Here is a 21,168-nt window from a genome sequence, read left to right as displayed (position 1 = left end):
GAGCTATTGGCATGGTGGACACAGGCATTGTGTCTGCCTTTCAGGATGACTACACTTGTTCTTCCTCTGTGTGACAATTGTACTTTATCCAAGAAGCAAGATTCTCCAGTTCACTTAGTGCTTTATCTTTTCATTCCCCATAGAACGCTTATTTGTAACAATGACCATGATCTGATACATACTGTTAAGATGGAACTTTCACCTTATGACAGATCAGCATAAATACCTCGCAGGGGGCTGGAGAGATGGCTCAGAGGTTAAAAGAACTGACTGCTGTTCTGAAGGTCCTGAGTTGAATTCCCAGCAACCACATGATGGCTCACACCCATCTATAATTAGATCTGGTGCCAAGAACACTATATACATAATAAATAAATTTAAAAAAAAAATAAATACCTCGCAGGGTATTTCTTTAAAAAAAAAACAAAACAGTATAACGATGATGTCTAATGATCTCACACAGCCGTCTTCAGAGCTGACATCATGGCTACAGGTCAAGGGCCTCTGGCAAGTGACTGATCCGTCATTCTACTGAAATGTTCATTGTTTATCAGTTAAACTTGAAATAAATCAAGAGCAAAATAAAACAAGGAGAAAACCCAAGATCTGCTGCACAATGACTGTGCTTGGTCATGGGAAGAAGACTGAATTTGAGTCAGTCTATCTGAATTCTGAGAAAGCAACCTCGGTTAAGAGTCCTTCACTTTAAATTGACAGCGCTACCTTTATGGTCGTCTACAGCCTTTCTAGGGTTAATCTTCCACGATCATCAAGTCTCTGACATTGATTCCTTAATTGATTCTCATGGGGTAAAGTGAAATCGCTAATAATGCAAACTCGGCAACCAGTTCCACCTGTACACACCAGGTCGGGTCTTTATCTCCTGTGCCCCACGTGATCGCTGTCCTTACATTAACAAACAGCTTTAGGTTCCCTAGCAGATACAAACTCAAAGTACATAGTTTCATGACAGATTACAAAGCCAGGGGAATCAGAAGAAAAATCATAACAGAAGAAATATGAGTAGACCCCAAGACATGCTCTTTGGTGAAACAATATAAGTAACAGAGGAAGGCAAGTTCGTATGTTAATTATACTCATTGCTAATGCATATTAACTATTCTTTGTGAACATGTGTAAAAGATATACCCAAAATTAGAACTTCATGGACACATTTAAAGTCTAGATATGTAATTGAGTGTTTCTGGTACTGGGACTTGGAACATGGTGTTTATCACACGTCCATGTGTTTCTCATTCTAGAGAAGGCACGACTCTGTTTACCCATACTGACCCCCATTGCATTATCTGTAAGTCCACATAATCACAGAAATTAAAGATGCCTGAGCCCTGTCAGGGCACTGGATCCATCGCTTGCTTTTCTTATCAGACCAATCTTTCTGTTCTGAAAGACTGGCTGAGGGGCTTTCATCATTTCCCCATTTGAAAGTCAAGTAGACTTTATCTCTTTGGATTCAAGGTCTAAGTTTGTCCCGTTTCTTCCTAATTTTTAATGGAATTTCTATCTCAACTGTATTTATACAACCTTGCATATTTAACTATGATTTGCATTGTGGAAATTAATTTAGCTCAATAAACATGACTGTGCAAAGCAAAATTACTTAGAAAATGTTAGGTTTTCTTAATAAACATTTTCCTTGTGCAAAAGCACTGGAACACTTTCTGTTTAGCAGTAGGCATTGTTTTCAGTGCCTGCAGGAGCCTTGGGGCATTTCCCACATCTAACCTGTGGTGCTTCCTCAGGAAAGGTGAAACTCACCCACTTCCACTTCTCTCTCCAGAGGACTCAGGATCTGCAGCTAGAGGGTCTTCTCCTAACTAAAAATTCCTGACACCCATTGATGGCTTCACCAGCTGGTTATTAGATTAGATACTGCCTGTTTGTCATTTGCATTGTAAAATATAGATCTCAATCTTCACAAATATAAAATTATTTAATATACTATATAAATGACTATGTACATTTAGACTGAATGTGCCTTTTCAGACTATCTAGCCTCCTGTTCTCCATTCCTTATGAGACTGTGGTATTATTTCCTTTTGGGGGTAAAATATTTCTCTTGACAATCACTAAAACAAAAACTAATTTCTCAATTAGTTATTATTTAGGATAAAGTCCAATAACTAAAGTTGAGGGGAAAAATAATTAAAAGACAGAAATAAATCATTCTATTAAAAATTACATTGATGATCCAATGAATATTATAACTGAATATTTTCATATGATTAAGCCAAATTATTTAAACTTTATAGTTGAAAACTAATACAGGGACATGTTTCTAAATGACCTGTCAAAGGCATCATGTAATGCATATTTTATATAGATCAATTATAGCAGCCAAACATACTGCTTTTATTGGTTAAAATAATATTTTGGGCTTTTGTTGTCGTCGTCAACTCTATGGCCTACAAGTTACATCTTTATTTCTTTCTTTGATATTAGAATTGGGAGTTCTTGATTTCCCAAATAAATTTTATCAGTTTCTATCTTGTTTGGCAACTTATCACTGAATCTATACAGTATCGAGTAAAAACTGCCCACTGTAACACATGCTCCTCTGGCTCATGCCGCAGCACAGAGATTTGGTAGGAATATAAAGTGACCACTTCTGTCAGCAATACCAATATTTGAAATGTGTTCATCTTTGCAGATGCTGGTACAGTGAAACTTCTGTGTACTCAGAAACTAGGAGGAGAAGTAGAAATGTGCACAGAAGCTTAGAGACAGTTTGAGAGTAGACTGGAAAGAGAACAGAACAAAAGCCAGGCCTGGAAACCAGGACAAGGGGCTTCATATAAAACACTGCAGGCTCTGCTGGATAAGGCACAACAGCTGGAAATGGTGTCATTGACACCAGAGAGGGGCCTGGTCCTACAGGCATCAGTATTCTGCATCAATGTGCTTTGCAATGGTGTTCAGCTGGATGTTGGAGGTTCCTTCATATATTGTACCTTAAACAAAGGGGAGAAAAAAGGACAATTAGGAATTCACCCACAACTGAAAAGACCCTTAAAAGACAAGAGTGCTAAAGATACCAGCCCTGCATGTGCCGTAAGTAACAGGATTCAATGTCCAAAGTAATTCTGACTAAGGTAACAATTTCCCATTTGATCTGTAGAGGACTAGAATCAGCTTTGAACAGCTGAGGATTTAGTTCTCAGAGCATCAGGGGATAAGCCCAGCTGCTTCTCAGGACCTAGCAGCTTTCAGAACTGCTGTTTACTCTCCTCCCTGCTGGCGGAGCACTGGAGCACTCGGGAATGATGAGGCAGCTGCCTTCTGAAACCAGAAGCATACTTCAAAGAACACTATCAGACCACAGGAACAGCAAATACCGACAGTTTTAGCAATAGAAAAACGAAAACAATGGACTTTGTCACAGATTTCTTAAAAGATCCACTGGGGCAATTTGAGAGTCAATTCGATGTTTTTAGAAATATAAATTCATTTTTTTTCTGATAGGACAAAGAAGGAAGAAATCCAGCCACACAAAAAGTCAATAAATATACCATGGAGATTAAAAATGCTTTTACTTAAGTACTAGTAATACAAAATTGACTATAGCCCAAACACCCACAGTGGCAAAACAAAACAAAACAAAACAAAACCCAAAAAACCCAAAAAACTAAACCATCAAAAATCTACTTACCAATCTTTGCATCTCGGAAGTATTTCTCCACAGGGTAATCTTTGGTGTAGCCGACTCCTCCCATCCACTCAATGCACTTACTTGTCGTTAGTCCAGCAATCTACCAAAGGCAAGGTTGCAAATTACAGACTGGAAGGCCACACACCAGTGCATGATGAGCCTGTGAGTGACCATTTCGGGAGCACAGATTCGCAGTGACCAAGTGGAAGGGCTGCCGTCATTGCGTGAGTCTCCACACCATTTCTCTAAGCTACCCTATCGAGTCACAGAACTTTCCTCTCTTTGAGAAAGAAATCTGACTTGTTCATATGCACATGTTTGCTAACAGGGCATCACTCATCAGCAAACGCTTATTGAGGGAAGGAGAAGCAGGACACTGCCCCTTTGGTCCTTGTGTTTGTAACACAGATGTTAAACCAGTTGACATAGAAATTTAAAAGTTGCAGAGATAAATAAATAAATAAATAAATAAATAAATAAAGCTGCAGAGAGTAGAGGAGCTTGTCAGAATAACTGTTATGGTTTAGATGGTAAGTGGAGGAAACAGCCTGGCTGAGACCCTCAACACCAGGTAGGGGCATTACAAGTTGAGGAACGACATGCACAAGGCCCCATGAGAGCAGGGGCCCATTGTTCTCAGGGACCAGAGACTTGGGTCAGGGTGAGAGGGGAGGAGAGACTAGAAGGGCACGCAGGCCTTGGAGGAAGGCAAGCAGTTTGACCACTGTAACGGCTCCTCAAGGATGTCCAGATAGAGTCCAACTCCTAGAAACCAGATGTGCTTGCTATCTTCCATGACAACAGAGGGGCTTGCAGCTGGGATCCTTGCAGTTAAGGATCTGAGGTAAGAAAATTATCCTGGGTTATTGAGATGGAGCAGGTAATCCCAACAGCGCTTCTAAAGGAGGAAGGACGCTGGAGGGCTAGTCACTAGAGCCAGTTTGGCCACAGCACCAAGAGGGAGTCGAGAGAAAGAGACCCCTGAGTGTGCTACAATGCTGCTCATGAACAGAGACGAGAAAGCTATGAGCCAAGGATGTGAGCAGCTCTTGGGAGCTGGAGCATTTCCCCTGGAGCCTCCAGACAGCCTTTCTGCTAACAGCTTCATTTGATATCTGCAAGGCCCGTTTTACACTTCTGACCTCCCCAAATGGCAGCTGATAAAACTGCTTATTTCAGGACACTAGCTTTTGGGAAATTTGCTTGCTATGTAGCACTGTGAGAAATCAATCTGAATATTGTTCCATTTATTGTGAGAAGTCAACGAAAAGTTCAAAGTGACATCACGGACACCAAAAAAGACATCGAGATTGGACTAGGGGCAGCAGTCCAGGGACCATGAGAGCAGGTAGGTGACCCAAGAGTTAGGTTAAGGAGTGATGCAGCCTGGACAGAGAGGTGGCAGCAACAGAGAAAGAGAGAGGGGGGTGGGGGAGGGGAGGGGGAAAGAGAAAGGGAGAGAGGGATGGAAGGAGGGAAGGAGAAAGGAAGGGATGTGTGTGTGAGAGAGAGTGTGTGTCTGAAGTGTCTGGGGGGGGTTAGGCTTTCTCTGGACATCATCGAGACACCGTTCAAATAGTCAAACTGTTCATCCCCCTCCAAGGCCAGCCTGCCCTTCCGGTTTCTTTTCCCCTCTTATCTTGACCCCAGTTCATGGCAGTCTCTCCTTTTAGGAGTTATAAGTTATAAGCATGTGTCAGCATATCCAACCTGTAGCCCATGGGCTGTATGAACCATAGGAAAGTTAGGAAAGCAGCCCAACACATGTTGAGATGAGAATGTCCAAGGGTTGGACACTCCTAAATAATCCTGACTCGGTGTCAAGACTGGGAGAGACCTCTCCATGATGTGGGCCAACTCCCCTGCCATAGTTCCACGTGCACACAGAGAATGGATATGTCCAAGGAGAAGGTATTACGCATGTAGATCATCTTTTCCTGGTGTTCGAAATCTCGTGTTCCTGTCATGAACACATTTTCCATGGCACTCACTTTACTCCAACTTGAAACCATGGGCACGAGGCCACCACTCCGAGGAGGCCTCTATGCACTTGGGGTGGTGTGTTTTAACCTGAACTGGTCATTCAGGAAAACACCGAGACACCACAGAAGTAACACATCTTTCCACAGCCGAGTTACCCTTCCGCTCTTCTACTGCAGGAAGCGGAAAGTGAACATTTTCTTCCTTGGAGGATAACCTAAGCTCAATCAATATTCCCAAGTGAAAGATTAATAAGCTCATGATTAAAAACAAGGAGACCGAATGACTCCTTCTAGTTTACCTCTGCTGCATAATATTTGGCCATAGACGCTTCTTTAATAAAGGGCCTTCCAGCTTCCAGGAGCCTGGCAGCATTGTACGTTAGTAACCGTGCGGCTTCCAGCTGGGTGGCCACCTGAGCCACTTGGTGTTGGAGCCCCTGTAACATTCAGACCCATGTTAGAAAATGACAACTTGCAAAACTCAGCTTACCTCTGACTGCCAGTAGGACACACAATGCTCACAGACTCAAAATCCACCCCAAAGGAACCCAAGCACATTCCTTTTACATACCTCAAACCTGCAATCGAAAGCGAAATAATACACTGCAGGCATTATTGTTGAATCTTTTTTGAAAAATTTCAAAGCTCATGTAATCCTGAACGGTTTGTTAAGGTTTTAAATAATGTCATCATAACGTTAGGTTTTAAAACCTTGACTCTCACATTTAATAATTACTTTTAACCGCTTTTGATAAAAACTGAGCTTACATGAAGTCCCAATATAACAAAGCAATTGAATATTATTTGCTTGATTGAATTAAGAGAATTTTGATTTTTGAACATGGCCTCAACACATTAAGTTGTTAGCTGTAAATTAATAAAAGAATATCTGAAGCACCAATTTTCGCCCGTCAACTAATTTTACTGATGTGAGTCGATTCCAATGTTCAAGAACAGATAGGAGTGCCGGGTGGTGATGGCGCCTTTTATCCCAGCACTCAGGAGGCAGGTGGATGTCTGTAAGTTCGAGGCCAGCCTGGTCTACAAAGTGAGCTCCAGGACAGCCAGAGCTGTTACAGAGAGAAACCCTGTCTCGGGAAGAAAAGAAAGAAAGAAAGAAAGAAAGAAAGAAAGAAAGAAAGGAAGGAAGGAAGGAAGGAAGGAAGGAAGGAAGGAAGGAAGGAAGGAAAAAAGGAAGGAAGAAGGAAGGAAAAAAGGAAGGAAGGAAGGAAGGAAGAGAAGGAAAGAAAAAGAAAGGATAGCAGTTACTCTACTTTAAAAACTTTCAATTTCAATGTGTGTGTGCACATGTATATGCATGTGTATAGATGTGTGTGCATTTGCCCGTGTGTGCTTGTGCGAGAGCAGAGAATGCTATTGTCTTCCTCTATGGGTCTTTATTTTCGGAGACAGGAGTCTCACTGAACCTGGTGCTCATTCTCCTGGCTGCTGGCTAGGAAGCCTTTGGGATGTGGTACCCTGCACCAGCACTGCCATTTCAGCCTCAGCTTCTTTCTGCGCTCAGGTTTCCAAGTCTGCCCAGCAAATACTTTATCTATTAAGCCATATCCCCAGCTGCCATAGATTCCATTTTTAAAGAATGACTTTAAAAAAGCATATTTAAAAGTTACTATCACCCTGAAATTTGCTTCTGTGATGAGGTAGTAGTACTAGGTGCCTGCCAATGACTAACATGACTTAGTGAGAAAATGAATGTCAACTGTGGTAGTGATAAACAGTCTGCCAAGCCTTGCTGGGGCATGGAGGGGCATACTTGTAATCCCAGGGTTTGGGAAGGAGAAACAAGAGGGAGGTGCTGAAGAGCATGTTCAGCCTGGGCTACACATTGAGGCCCTGTCTTAAGATAAAACAAACCCCAAAGACCCAATTTTCTAAAAAATATAGCTTCAATGTTTACTACAGACTGGGATGATTTTCATGTCCATTCAAGCATTCACTGTATGCTAGTTCTACGTTGTAGGATGGGAGGCACCACAGTGAACTTATAGCCAGAATTCCTTGTCCTCATGATTTGAGTCTAAGAAGAATAATCGACTAATAATTTCAGTAATATGTGAGGATTAAGACATTCTCAATTAAAGCAAGTACTTAATAATTCCATTAATGAAAAGCCTTTCCTAAAGGAAAGGCGTGAAAACTAGGGGGGGGGGATTGCCTTATAAATATCTAATAGACTCTTTTCTTTCTGTGATATTTGATATTTACACTATTTTGATATGCACAAAGCCTATCATAGATATGTAAGGTATGAAGCATCACGATAAACGGGACACCTCTAAACTTCTGCAGAGAGTATCTCCCTGCTATGATATGTCATCCCTTTCTGTGTTATGGGCATTGAACTCAGGGCCTTATGCTACATACTAGGCAGGCACGCTAGCATCAAGCCACACCCCCAGCCCACTATGATGTCTTTTATTGAGGAAAATTGATTTCATAATCAAATTCTCTGCTTTGCTTTCTTTCATTGTCTTCCTTCCTTCCTTCCTTCCTTCCTTCCTTCCTTCCTTCCTTCCTTCCTTCCTTCCTTCCTTCCTTCCTTCCTTTTGACATAATGTTTTGGTATATATCCTTCCTGCTGGCTGGTTTCCTACTTGTTCTGTACCTGAGGCTGGTTCTGAAGTCAGGGCAATCTTCCCGCCTTCGCCTTCCTCATACTAGTATGTGCCACCTGGGAAATTTACTAATTATTTTCCTTTATAACTAGTCTTTTTTATGTCTCACTTATGAAATCCTTTCTTACAGCCGGGCCGTGGTGGCGCACGCCTTTAATCCCAGCACTCAGGAGGCAGAGGCAGGCGGATCTCTGTGAGTTCGAGGCCAGCCTGGTCTACAAGAGCTAGTTCCAGGACAGGAACCAAAAGCTACGGAGAAACCCTGTCTCGAAAAATCCAAAAAAAAAAAAAAAAAAATCCTTTCTTACTTGAATGTCATAAACATAGTCTCCTACTTCCTTTCTAAAAATTTAAACTTTTTTTTTCCCAGGATTTCTCTGATGTATCTGAACGCTTCTGCTATAAGAAGCAAAGATAATTTCTCTTTTCCCCCACATGGAGAGAGTAGTCTCCCTTTGTGGCCTATGAAGTTGCTTCTACCATGTATCAGTCTGCACACATGCATGTCTGTTGCCGGCCTTTCTGTCTTTGCCGATGAGTCAATTTTCCTGTTTTATATTTATGTTAGTGTTCTATTGGTTCTGATGTAGAATTCAGAGATTATAGTCATTTTTGCAAAACACCTTTGGGTCGATTAAGAAAGTCACCAGAGCGTTTACTCAATAACCACATGAGGTACCATGGGAGGCAGAAAGATAACAGAGGTATGCCTCCTGCCTTGAAAACCATCCCCCCCCCCAAAAAAAACCTTCTAATCGCTAGATATAGGTTCCCTGAGTGCACAATAAACACAAGGCATTGCATGGAAGACATGCTCGAATCTATGCTGAAGAGTCAACTGAGAGACATAAAGGTGAACTGCCTAAGGTGATCGATCCTTAAAGCTCTGGAGCCGAGAGATGACAAGGATGCCAGTGACACCTCTGATGGGGGATGCCCCTCTGTATGCTATGAATATGTTTTATTACCATTGGTATTAGAGAAGCTGTTTCGGCCAATGGCTTAGTAAAGTCATGTGGGAAATCTGAACAGAGATAGAAAGAGAAAGCAGGCAGAGTCAGGGAGACGCCATGTAGGTGCCAAAGGAGAAAGATGCCAGTCGCCAGCCAGAACCTTACCTGAAGGCCACAGTCTCGTGGCAATACACAGATTAGTAGAAATGGGTTAATTTAAGATGTAAGAGTTAGCTAAAAATATGCTTGGCCAAACACTGTTATAATTAATAGTTTCTGTGTGACTACTCAGGTCTGAGCGGCCAGGAAACAAACAAGCAGTCTTTGCTTACACACATCCAGATGAAAAACAAGTCACTTTGGTGAGAAGATAGTCAGATATTACCCTACTAACTCTCACCAAAGCTTATATAGTTAATGATCAACCCCCCACCTTTGAGACAGGGTCTCTCTACATACCCTGGCTGTCCTGGAACTACATAGACCAGACTCACAGAGATCTGTGTGCTCTGCCTCCCGAGGGCTGGGATTAAAGGCATGTGCCACCATGCCTAGCATGATCAAACTTCTTTCTTTCTTTCTTTCTTTCTTTCTTTCTTTCTTTCTTTCTTCCTTCCTTCCTTCCTTCCTTCCTTCCTTCCTTCCTTCCTTCCTTCCTTCCTTCCTTCCTTCTTTCTTTCTTTCTTTCTTTCTTTCTTTCTTTCTTTCTTCTTTTCCTGAGACAGGGTTTCTCTGTGTCCTTAGATGTCCTGGAACTAACTCAGCAGATCAGGCTATCCTTGAACATCTGCTTGCCTCTGCCCCACAAGTGCTGGGATTAAAGACACATGCCACCACTGCCCCAGCGATCAAATTTTTAACATCAAATTCCTGCCTCAAAAAAAAAAATCATACACTCCAATGGTTTTTAAAAATGCTTCCACTGTTAAATGCAGTAGTTTACCTAATCCCTAGTATATATAAAGAAAAAATGAGCTGGGCAGTGGTGGCGCACGCCTTTAATCCCAGCTCTCAGGAGGCAGAGGCAGAGGCAGGCGGATCTTTGTGGGTTCGAGGCCAGCCTGGTCTACAAGAGCTAGTTCCAGGACACGCTCCAAAAGCTACAGAGAAACACTGTCTCGAAAAAAACAGAAGAAGAAGGAGGAGAAGGAGGAGGAGGAGGAGGAGGAGGAGGAGGAGGAGGAGGAGGAGGAGGAGGAGGAGGAGAAGCAGCAGCAGCAGCAGCACTGACTCCTAGCTAACAGGGAAAATCAAAAGCCCCCTTTAACCTGTCTCACTGTTTGCCCTTCCTGCTGCTACCTGGAACCTACCTCTATCTTGAGACAGTATGCTACACTGAAATGGAAATTAGACTAGAAGCCATGACAAAACATTACAGCAGCTACACAGCTTTGGGACCCCATCTTCTATGTGTCCCAGTTTCTCTTGTGTAGGATGGGGGTGGTTGTAGGCGCTATAGCCAGTACAGGGCAAGCAGTCCTAACCCGAAAATCAGAAATCCAAAATGCTTCAAAATCTAAACCCTTTTGAGTATCTAGATGGTGCCACAAGCAGAAAGTTCAACCCATGATATTTCGTTTCATATATAAAACTATTAAAAGCACTGTATAAAATTACCTCAAAGCTACATTCAGAGTGTATAAGGAATATAAATGTTTAGATTTGCCTCACATCCCCAGGATATCTTATCATGTCCACAAAATGTCCCAAACTCTAAAAACCTGAAACCTTTCTAGTGCCAGGCATTTCAGATAAAGTTATTTGAGCCTGTATGCGGAAGAGCCAGGGCGTGAACTCAAGAGATGGTGGACTTTTGAGGTGGTGAGGAGTCAGCTCTCCAGTGCCCACCACGGCATCCCAAACATATAGCAGCTGCCCCACGGTCTACGGTTCTGCTGGTGGAAAGGATTAAGGTGGCCACAGCTGTATGCCATGAGACCTACTTCTCTTCCCAAGGAAACATCCTTGGGGGACACCTCCATGGCTTTCAACACAGGAAGAGGGAAAGCCCAAGAAAACAGAAAGAGTTTAGTTATATACACCTGAAAATCAAATAATCGTTTGCCAAACTGAATCCTTTCTTTAATGTATGGAATGGTGTAGTCAAAACATCCTTGGGCCAGTCCTAGCATCTGTTAAAGAGACAGAAAAAAAAATCAAAATGTATTTGGTTACAAGTTTATGCTTTTAGTTACCCAAGTTGCAATTCCTTTCAAGGGAGACGGAATCACTGGGGAAGGGGAGAAGGGGAATGCAGAGTGGGATGTGTTGGGTATTCCCTGTAGACCTTTACCCATTTCATCTGACCATCTGCAGACAGGATGGACTGATCTCATAAATGGAGGAGTGAGTGTATTTAATTCTAGCACAGGGGTAAATCTTTGCTACAGCTATGCTGATATAACCAGGATACTGCTCCAAAATCCAATCTACTAGGCAGAAGGTGAGCTCTCAGAGCTAAGACCAGAACTGACCCGAGACTCTAGATGGCAGACTGTTTCTCCAGTCCTCAAAGCCAAATGTGGAATGACACTTCTCTTCTTTGTTTTTGTTTTGCTTTAAGTCCAGAGAGGGAAAATCCAGGGTATGGACAAGCACTCTAGCACTGAGTGGGAGGAAGGGGGGGATGAAGGAGTGTGCCAAAACATCAGGATTTTAAAAAGCTCCGTTCAGACAACTCATGAAAGAATCTGGTAAAAACATTAATTTACACACTCAAAGAACAAGTCAGGATGGGGTAACAATTTTAGCTGAACTGTCTCATTGCTAACCAATTTCCATATCTATTGAACAAGCCAAGCTTAAAAATGGTTTCTAAACTTCAACATTAGGGAGCTAGTAAATCACTATCTCATTATGTCAAACTATGTAGGTTTAAAAAAAAAAGAAAAAAAATCAATAGTTAAAGCTTTGGGGGGGGGAAATGCTCACAAACATCAATATTTCATTAGTGTTCATTCACATTTTCTTTTAGCTTTTATTTAGTATTCTTTGGAGAACAGAAGATCATATCTAAAATTAAAAGGCCAATGCCTCCACAAATCCCAAATTAAAACAAGGCAGCAAGATTTTTGTGGTTACAGATGATGTCACCTTCCGCACGTCTCAACGGATGGGAAGATTGATTTCAATTTTTAAATATTTTTCATCATTTTTAATGTGTATGGACACTCTGTCTGCACAACATGTGCTCATAGGACCTTCAGAGGCAGAACAGAGCACTGGATCCCCGGGGACTGGAGTTACAGCTGGTTGTGAGCCTTCACGTGTGTGCTGGGAATCAAACCTTGGTTCTCCAGAGGGGCAGCCCCTGATTTTGTTTTTTTAGATAGGTTTGCTATGTATCCAGGCTGGCCTTGAACTTGCCATCTGTATCCTCAAGTTCTCAACGCTTCTGCCTCAAGCCTTGAGAGAACCGGGGTGGCAGGCATGTGCCAACATGTCTGACTTACCTTGTGCCAACATCATGGGCTTACCCACTGAAATTTATCAACTGCGAGTGAAAACATGCATTTCTATCTGGGCAAAATGTTTCCGTCTTAAAAAGTAAAGAAATAAATTCTCTGCAACTACAGAGTTTTGAGGACAGGGACTCCAGTTCACTGTACACATACCTTGTCCTCTGCAAGCCCCACTGAGACACGTTATGCACCTGCTCTTAGCATTTCATTGGGTTTAAGATATTGTAGGGTAATTGGAGTGAAGCTCATGCCATAGACTTCACGGCCAGAACTTCTATCTTATGTGTATGTCTAGGAACCATGTGGAGCTTTAATGCTGTTTCTGATGAAGTTTTATAACAAGAAAACCTTTAAAAGCACAGGTATGCCAGTATGCTTTCTAGCTTTGTTAGAAACCGAAGTTCAATCCTGATCTAAGAATAGTTTGTTAGGTTAGGGTATAGTTTAGAGGTAGAGCAGACTGTTAGTATGTTTGGGGTCCTGGATTTAATCCTCAGCAACTCCCCCCCCACCAAAAAAAAAAACCCAAACCAGTTTGTTAATGAAGTTAAGAACAGCAGAAAAAAATGTGGAGGAATAATAATTCAACATTCAACTATTTCAACAGGTGTAATTTATATCAAAATCTAAAAGCTGTAAGTTAGTAATCTTAGTGTCTGATTAAAAACTAATACTTGTCTGACTATTACTGAGTTCAGGAAGGACTTAGGGGGCCCCAACTTTTGCTGTTGAACAACCAACTACTGACGGGTTTTGGTGGGGGTGAGTCATTGCCTTCAGTTGTGTACGCACCAACAACTCCAGTAGGCTCCAGTGCATAGCCCCAACCCAATGCTCACATAGATGGCCCTGGAAATGGATCACTAAAAAAAACTTGCGGTCATGAATCCTGAATCTGATAGAATGAAGGGGTGGTGATAATTATATGTGTGTGTGCATGTGTGTGCGTGTGAGTGTGTATGATATGATATAATATACATTAAGGGTTGTGACTAGGGTTATATATACATGTGTGCATGTATATGTATGGAACCTCACATAACAGACTATATATCTTTATATAATAAAATGATTGCTTTTAATTTTAAAAATTTCTAAAAGAATCAATTTCAGGTTTTGAAAAGTTAACTGAAAAATAATGCCATATTTAGTATGTAATATACTTGGAAGTTACTGGCCTAGGTAATAGGTAATACTGTGATGGGTTCAAAGTAGAAAACAGCTATCACTAAGCCACTGTTTGTTCTTCTGGACACCTTATATAATTTGCCAAAGTACAATTTGAGAGAAATCATCTGAACCCATTCCTTTTCCTCATGCAAGGGCAGGGTGCCACCTTGTGTTCACGAGCTTCCAGATACTGCTCTTATTGCATTTTTTAAAAAAAGCTTTAATTGGCTTGAAATGAGCAAGAGCTAAGATGTGACTTACCTGTGCAGCAATTCCTATTCTACCTTCATTAAGACTTCCTATGGCATACTTATAGCCATGTCCAACTTTTCCCAAAACATTGGTTTCTGGAACCTGAAAATACAAATGCATACTTACTTCTAAATTTAGATTTACACAATTTGTTTTGATTCCAAATATATATAACATGAAAATACACATATGCACAAGCGAATGTATGTCTATCCCCTGTTTGTGTGGCAATACTCTATCACAGTATTGAGTAAGCGTCAGTGAGAGAAGTGGCACAGATGGCCCAGCGGTTGGGAGTGCTTGTTTTTCCAAAGGACCTGAGTTCAGCTCCTAGCACTCAACATGATGGTTCACAACCACCCGCATCTCCAGTTTCGGGGGACCTGACATTCTGAAGGCACCAGGCACCCATGTGGTACACATACATGTATCCAGGAAAAACACTTATACACAGAAGATAAAATAAAATCTAACACAATTAAGAAAAAATACTGCCCAAAGTCCAGTTTGAGTGCCAGCTGACTTCTGTGTCTCCTCACTATTTTCCTCAAGTCTGTGTTGCTCACTCTTGCAAACACCTGAGCCAAAGCACAATCTACTTAGTGAATGAATGAATTTAGAAAAAGGCAATCTCATATAGTTGGTCAATAACATAAATGGATAACAATTCACATTCAATTCCTATTTGTATGTTAATACTGTGAGATAATTTATTAGAAACTTCAAAAAATGTGAAGTATTTCCAAAGGCAAGAGTAAGAAACTGTTCTGCTGAGACAATTCATTTTCAGAAAAGTCTGCTGAGGTATGTGTGTGTGTTTCTGTGAGTGCACATGTGTGAGTGTGCACAGTCTTCTGCTCAATAGGAGGAGAAAGGAAGACAACAAACTATAATATTTCTTCATAATATAAAAAATTAATACTAGGGGCTGGAGAGATGGCTCAGAGGTTAAGAGCACTGACTGCTCTTCCAAAGGTCCTGAGTTCAATTCCCAGCAACCACATGGTGGCTCACAACCATCTATAATGAGATCTGGTGCCCTCCTCTGACAAGCAAGCATACATGCAAGGAATGTTGTATACATAATAAATAAATCTTTAAAAAAAATTAATACTAGAAGTGGAGAGATGGGCCAGTGGTTCAGAAGATTTGTCTATGATTTCAGTTCCCACACTCTCTTCTGGCCTCCCAAGACCAGACACTTTCTCTCTCTCTCTCTCTCTCTCTCTCTCTCTCTCTCTCTCTCCCTCTCTCCCTCCCTCCCTCCCTCCCTCCCTCCCTCCCTCCCTCCGTCTCTTGTGTGTGAACACACAAAACAGCATTCATATACACATAAAGCAAAAATATCCTTAATATAATATAGGAACAATAGAAAATACTTCGCTTTAGTTAGGAGTGAGAGCAGGGAGGAACGGAGAAGGGTAAGGGAAAGTAGAAGAAAGAAGGAGCGAGGCCCAAAGACATCTGTAAAGACGTCTCAGCACCTCCATGCACATGTGCAGTGGAACATCTGTGACGCCCCACCTGCCCAAGGCTTGCTCTAGCTCAGCTTCAGCATCCTGGAGATTTTTGTAGAGTGCTGCCTGCCTGCATTCCACTCTCACTGAGCAACATCCCCATCTTGTGGCCACCGGAGTACCGACCTCAGAATTTCTCCTCCAAGCAGTGTTTGGTTCACAAGTGCCAAGCGTAAAAATTGTAAATGTTTCAGAAGTGTGTACGTTGTAAGGACAATACGTGAGGTTAACTTCTGGCATTTGATTTCTAGGTGAGAGGCTTGACAGAAAAGTTTCCACTCTGGGTCTCGACTCTTGTGAAAAATGCCCTTGGTCAAGGGGCTTAACTGCTGGCCAGTTCCATCAAGGACTCTCCTGTGCACACACGCTTACACCACTTGCTGTTTTGATATTTCTCTTGTATAGTTCCTATAGTCCTATAGAAGGCTTATTTCTCATCAGTCTTTTACTGAACATTCTAGAATATTCTGGAATACCTACCTTGACGTTTTCAAATGTTAACTGGCAGGTGGAAGAAGCTCTGATGCCCATCTTGTTTTCCTTTTTTCCTACATGGAAACCTTCTGTGTCTCGGTCTACTAAGAAGCAGGTGATGCCTTTGTATCCCTGGAAAGATTTCAAATGTGATTATACTTGGACTTTTGTTTGGCTCCCAGAACCCACATTGTAGCTTCCAACTGTCTGCAACTCTAGTTTCATGGGATCCGGTTCCCTCTTCTGGCTTTCATGAGCATCAGACATGCATGTGGTTCACAAACGTACACACAGGCAAAACACTCACACATGTAAAAAAATAAAAACTAAATTAAAATTTAAAACAAACATAAAAAGAGTTCAAAGTACAATGAAAGTTACAGGGCTGGAGAGATGGCTCAGCTGGTAAAGTGCTGCTGGGCCAACAAGAGGATGTAGGTTTGATCCGAAGTACCAATGTAAAGAGCTGAGCATGGTGGTATGTGCCTGCAACACCCATGCTATGGAGGCAGAGGCAGGTGACTCCCTGGGGCTTGCTGGCCAGTCAGCCAAGCTCTATCAGTGAGGCCTAGGGGCTAATGCCTCAAAAAGAGCTGGGTGAGGGGAGCTGGAGAGGACTCAGTAACTAAGAGCACATACTGCTCTCGCAGAGAACTCAAGTTTGGTTCCCTGCACTACACGGGTGATTCACAACCACCTGTAACTCCAGCTGCAGTGGATCTGATATCTTCTGGACTCCATGGGCACCCGTACCCATGTGTACATACCCCTACACAGACAAACACATATACACACAGCTAAAAATTCATTTGAAAAATCAATCTTTAAGACTTGGCCAGCTCCTGAGAAACAGTGTCGGAGGTTGACGTCTGGTTCCCTCACAGTTGCGCCCACATCTACACAAGTACACACATGTACAAAAAGGAAAGAAAGCTAACATGGACCTTAGTAATAAAAACTGAAGGACTAGGAATTGCAATATGTGTGTACAAAACCAGAATAATCGGGGATCATTAGTTACTAGATCAAGAACCTTCTGCCAGATGTGGTGGTGCACCCTTTAAGTGCACCTCAGCACTTGGGAAGCTGAGGCAGGCAGACCTCCCTCTGTGAGTTCGAGGCCAGCTTGGTCTGTATAACAAGTTCTAGGACAGCAAAGGCTACCCAGAGAGGAACCTTACTACTACTTGTACTTTTCCAGAAACCACATAGGTGTTAAAAATTATTTTTATAATAAGTATGTCATCATGAGACTACCATGTTTTAAATTCAATATTCTTAAACAAATCAGAAGACAAAATAAAACAAATTTACCATTTTGCTGTATGATTTTCTTCCATCTGAATAAAATATGCTTAAAGTAACATTCTTCAATGAAGGCGTAAGTCACGACACTTCAATACTCTTCAAAGTAGGTGTATTTTACAAGTACTTAAGTCCTTCATTATTACACAGGAAAACTGAAGTTCTACTCAGTTAAAGACTAGGATATTAGGAATAAGTAAGAGTGGTACTCTATGTAATTCATAAGTTTGTCAACAATGGCTATTTTAGATGAGTAGGCATGAAAAAAAAATGGTCAATTCAACTTTACAGAACAAGGAAATAAAGCCGAATCCTAAAGAGGGACTGGAAGAAGGAAAAGAAAAAAGAGAAAAGGTGAGAAGAGGGAGGAGAGACATTTTTCTTTACACTTACAGAGGCAGGGTCTGCATTTGCGAAAACCAGGAAGAGCTCTGCATGTTCGGCATTGCTAATCCACATCTTTGACCCATTGATGATGTAGTCCTTTCCATTTTTCTCAGCTCTTGTTTTCAAGGAAAAGGGGTCACTACCAGCTCCAGCTTCAGAAAGGCAGAAGCTCCCGAGCTACACATGTGAGGGGGAAAAATTAATTGCATTTATTCTTTGCATAACAAGTCATAGGAGAAAATAGACATCGTGGCTTGTTTTGTCTTTCAAGACAGGGTTTCTCTGTGTTGCCCTGGCTGTCCTAGGAACTCACACTGTAGACCAGGCTGGACTTGAACTCAGAGATCCACCTGCTCCTGCCTCCTAAGTGCTGGGATTAGCACTATGTACTGCCAATGCCCAGCTTTAAAAATGGACATTTGTAAGTCAAACCTTTAGTTACTTTTCAAAAAAAAAATCTATATTTAGGCTGGACATGGTGGCGCATGCCTTTAATCACAACACTCAGAATGCAAAGGCAGGCAGACCTGTGAGTTTGAGGTCAGCCTGGTCTATAAGTTCCAGAGCTGCCAAGGTTACAAGAAAGACCCTGTATTTAAAAAGTCTATATTTATCAAAATAGAATTGTAATTATTATTTTTTCAAAAGCACCTTACTATTTATCTAAGGTAAAGTAAGGATTTAGGGATACATTGCTATGGAGCATTTCCTAGTCTGTCTTCATTAAGACTTCCCATGGCACACTTAGAACCACGGCCATCTCAGAACTCAGGAAGATGATGCAGGAAGATCAATGTAATTTTGAAGCTGAAAAAAACAAAATAACACATGCTTAACTTTATTCAATATAGTAGAAACTGGTACTGGCTGGCTTTGTGTGTCAACTTGACACAAGTTAGAGTCATCAGAGAGGAAGGAAGGAGCCTCAGTTGAGAAAATGCCTCCATGAAATCCAGCTGTAAGGCATTTTCTCAATTAGTGATCAGTGGTGGAGGACCCAGTCCATAGTCATAGGACTATTCCTGGGCTGGTGGTTCTAGGTTTCTATAAGAAAGCAGGCTGAGCAAGCCAGGGGAATCAAGTCAGTAAGCAGCACCCCTCCATGGCCTCTGCATCAGCTTCAGTGTCCAGGATCCTGCCTTGTCTGAGCTCCTGTCCTGACTTCCTTCAGTGAGGAACAGCAGTTCTGAAGTGTACGCCAAATAAACCCTTTCCTCCCCAGCTTGCATTTTGGTCATGGTGTTTCATGGCAGCAATAGAAATCCTAACCGAGACAAAAGTGATCTCAACAGAGACTGGGAAATGAATTCATAGAGAAGTATTGATGTCTTCTGACACAGGATCTCATGCTCCATCCCAGCCTGGTTTGGTCTCAAACCCCAGCCCCTGAGTACTAGGATTACAAACATGCACTGCCATGCCTGGCTGAAAGGAATCATCTGATGATTATTTCCTAAATTTCCACATGACAAATGAGAGGTAGGATGTATTTCTCTGGTAGCAGCAATTTATCGAGCATTGTTTGGTTGATGGATGGTGCTGCATTGTGGTCTTGGATAATTAAAGTCAATACTGCAGTTACTTTTTCCCCCAAAATATTATGAACGTAGACTCAGTCCATTTCAGCAAGTCATTTGAACTCACTTTTTCTGTCGCCAGTTTAGGAAAGTAGGTAGCCTTCTGTTCTTCTGTACCGAGTTTTCTGAGCAGGTTGTTAACTATTGTGTTCTGGATGTCACACATGAGAGCCACGGATGCATCCACTTTGGCTAGCTCCTCTATCACTATGACAGTGCAGAAAAAGGAAGCTTCTGTTCCTCCATATTTTTCATCAATTCCAATGCCCATCAGCTAAAGCAATGACAGAGGAGAAAGATGAGACAGGTCAGGAAAGTTGTTCATACTGGGAAACTTCTTACAAGTAAAAATTCAAAAATAAATTGTAAACACATAAATTACCTAGGGCCCCTTATACTAGGCAAGCATTTCATCACCTCCCAAGCTACATCCACAGCCCATCACATATATTCTGATTTTAAAATTTTATGGATATTTTAATTTGACATAGCTATTTTACTATAAATAATAGTTTATTAAAAACACTAGTTTTTTGCGGCTTTCCAATGGGTGGCCATTTGATCTTAATGTCTAAGTCTGGGACATGGAATGTCCTTAGTGCTGCCCTAGGTTTAATTGTCCTTGTTTTAGAAAAGGAACACGATGACACATACAAGTGGCTCAAGACCCACATCTGGTAGCTGAGGGGGTGATGTTCCATTTCTCTCTTGGTTCTCTTAGAACAGCATGGCTAAGTTAGGGCTATGGCTATATGTGTCATTAGGCTGTGTGTTTCATGTTAGTTAGGCTGATGCTGTAGCTGACATGAAGACAGAACCACAAAGGATGAAAAGTGCGGTGTGAGAGAACTGAAAGAGATTTCCCCTCGTGAGCAATTGTTAGCACTACTGCTTCTCTGTAAAAGTCACCAGTCCTCTTTAACTGGAAATATGTGACCGGTAACTAACACTGGACTACAGAGTTAAGAGGCATGTGAGCTACAGTAAGAGCAGTTTACGGAGGTGGGACAGTGAGCACACGTGGCCATGAATATAGATAAGAATTACTAGGGCAGGAGAGCCATTTTCAAGCCGTGACACCACCAAAGGACCCCCCACAGAGGCTGGGGGTGGGGATGGAGTCCCGTCAGCGAAGGCAGAGCTGAGCTGGAAGATAGCCCCATGGGCTCTTTGCCTCACACACTAGGCTTCTGTGTGTGTAACCACTGTGTCTCCACATAGGATTCCAGTTTTCTAAGTGTTTCATTGATAACAGAAAGTTAGGAAAATCATCAAAAGCTGATCCCATTAAAACAAGAAGAAATGAAATCATAAGGCTAAAAAAAAAAAATTATGGCCCAAAGCCACTTTTCAATGAGGTGACAGACAAGACACGGAGGGCCGTGCTGAGCAGCAGTGACTAGTTCTGGCACATCCTTAGTATTAAAAAAAAAAATCCATTAGCACCTAGAGAAGGGAGACACCAGGAATGAGTATGGTGATCGTTTTGTTTTTTCGAGACAGACTTTCTCTGTGTAACAGTTCTGGCTGTCCTGGAACTTGCTCTGTAGACCAGGCTGGACTTTAATTTAGAGAGATCCACCTGCCTCTGCCTCCTGAGTGCTGGGATTAAAAGCATTTACCATCGCCCGGCTCAGTATGGTGACTTTTAAGACATTCTTCCACGGAGTTCCCACACTGATAACACTCTGCTCACAGCCAGAGTAATTCTACTTTAATCTATTTTATATGCCATACTCTCACAGAAGGGCTATATGAATTACAGAGCTGGAAATCTGGTTAAT

At 41.9% G+C, this 21,168-nt stretch overlaps 1 protein-coding gene across 1 annotated transcript in view; it reads right to left on the bottom strand.

Annotated features, from left to right (window-relative positions):
• Positions 1 to 843: 843 nt before the first annotated feature.
• The window catches only part of Acadsb (acyl-CoA dehydrogenase short/branched chain), a 37,721-nt gene continuing 17,396 nt past the window's right edge, over positions 844 to 21,168 (bottom strand). Inside the window, exons 4-11 of the mRNA XM_050137269.1 lie at positions 19,452 to 19,658; positions 17,814 to 17,984; positions 16,122 to 16,247; positions 14,134 to 14,226; positions 11,284 to 11,373; positions 5,952 to 6,089; positions 3,671 to 3,770; positions 844 to 2,972 (exon numbers count right to left, since the gene is read on the bottom strand). Of these exons, the coding sequence (XP_049993226.1) occupies positions 2,902 to 2,972; positions 3,671 to 3,770; positions 5,952 to 6,089; positions 11,284 to 11,373; positions 14,134 to 14,226; positions 16,122 to 16,247; positions 17,814 to 17,984; positions 19,452 to 19,658 (996 nt within the window). The 3' untranslated portion in view covers positions 844 to 2,901. The remainder of the gene's footprint in view (positions 2,973 to 3,670; positions 3,771 to 5,951; positions 6,090 to 11,283; positions 11,374 to 14,133; positions 14,227 to 16,121; positions 16,248 to 17,813; positions 17,985 to 19,451; positions 19,659 to 21,168) is intronic.

The sequence above is a fragment of the Alexandromys fortis genome, unplaced genomic scaffold (assembly GCF_014885135.2).
Source record: "Alexandromys fortis isolate MF-2015 unplaced genomic scaffold, M_Fortis_MF-2015_v1.1 scaffold_3, whole genome shotgun sequence".
NCBI classification, from domain to species: Eukaryota; Metazoa; Chordata; class Mammalia; order Rodentia; family Cricetidae; genus Alexandromys; species Alexandromys fortis.
The sequence above is the reverse complement of the archived record's forward strand: the minus strand, read 5'-3'. Positions and strand labels throughout refer to the sequence as shown.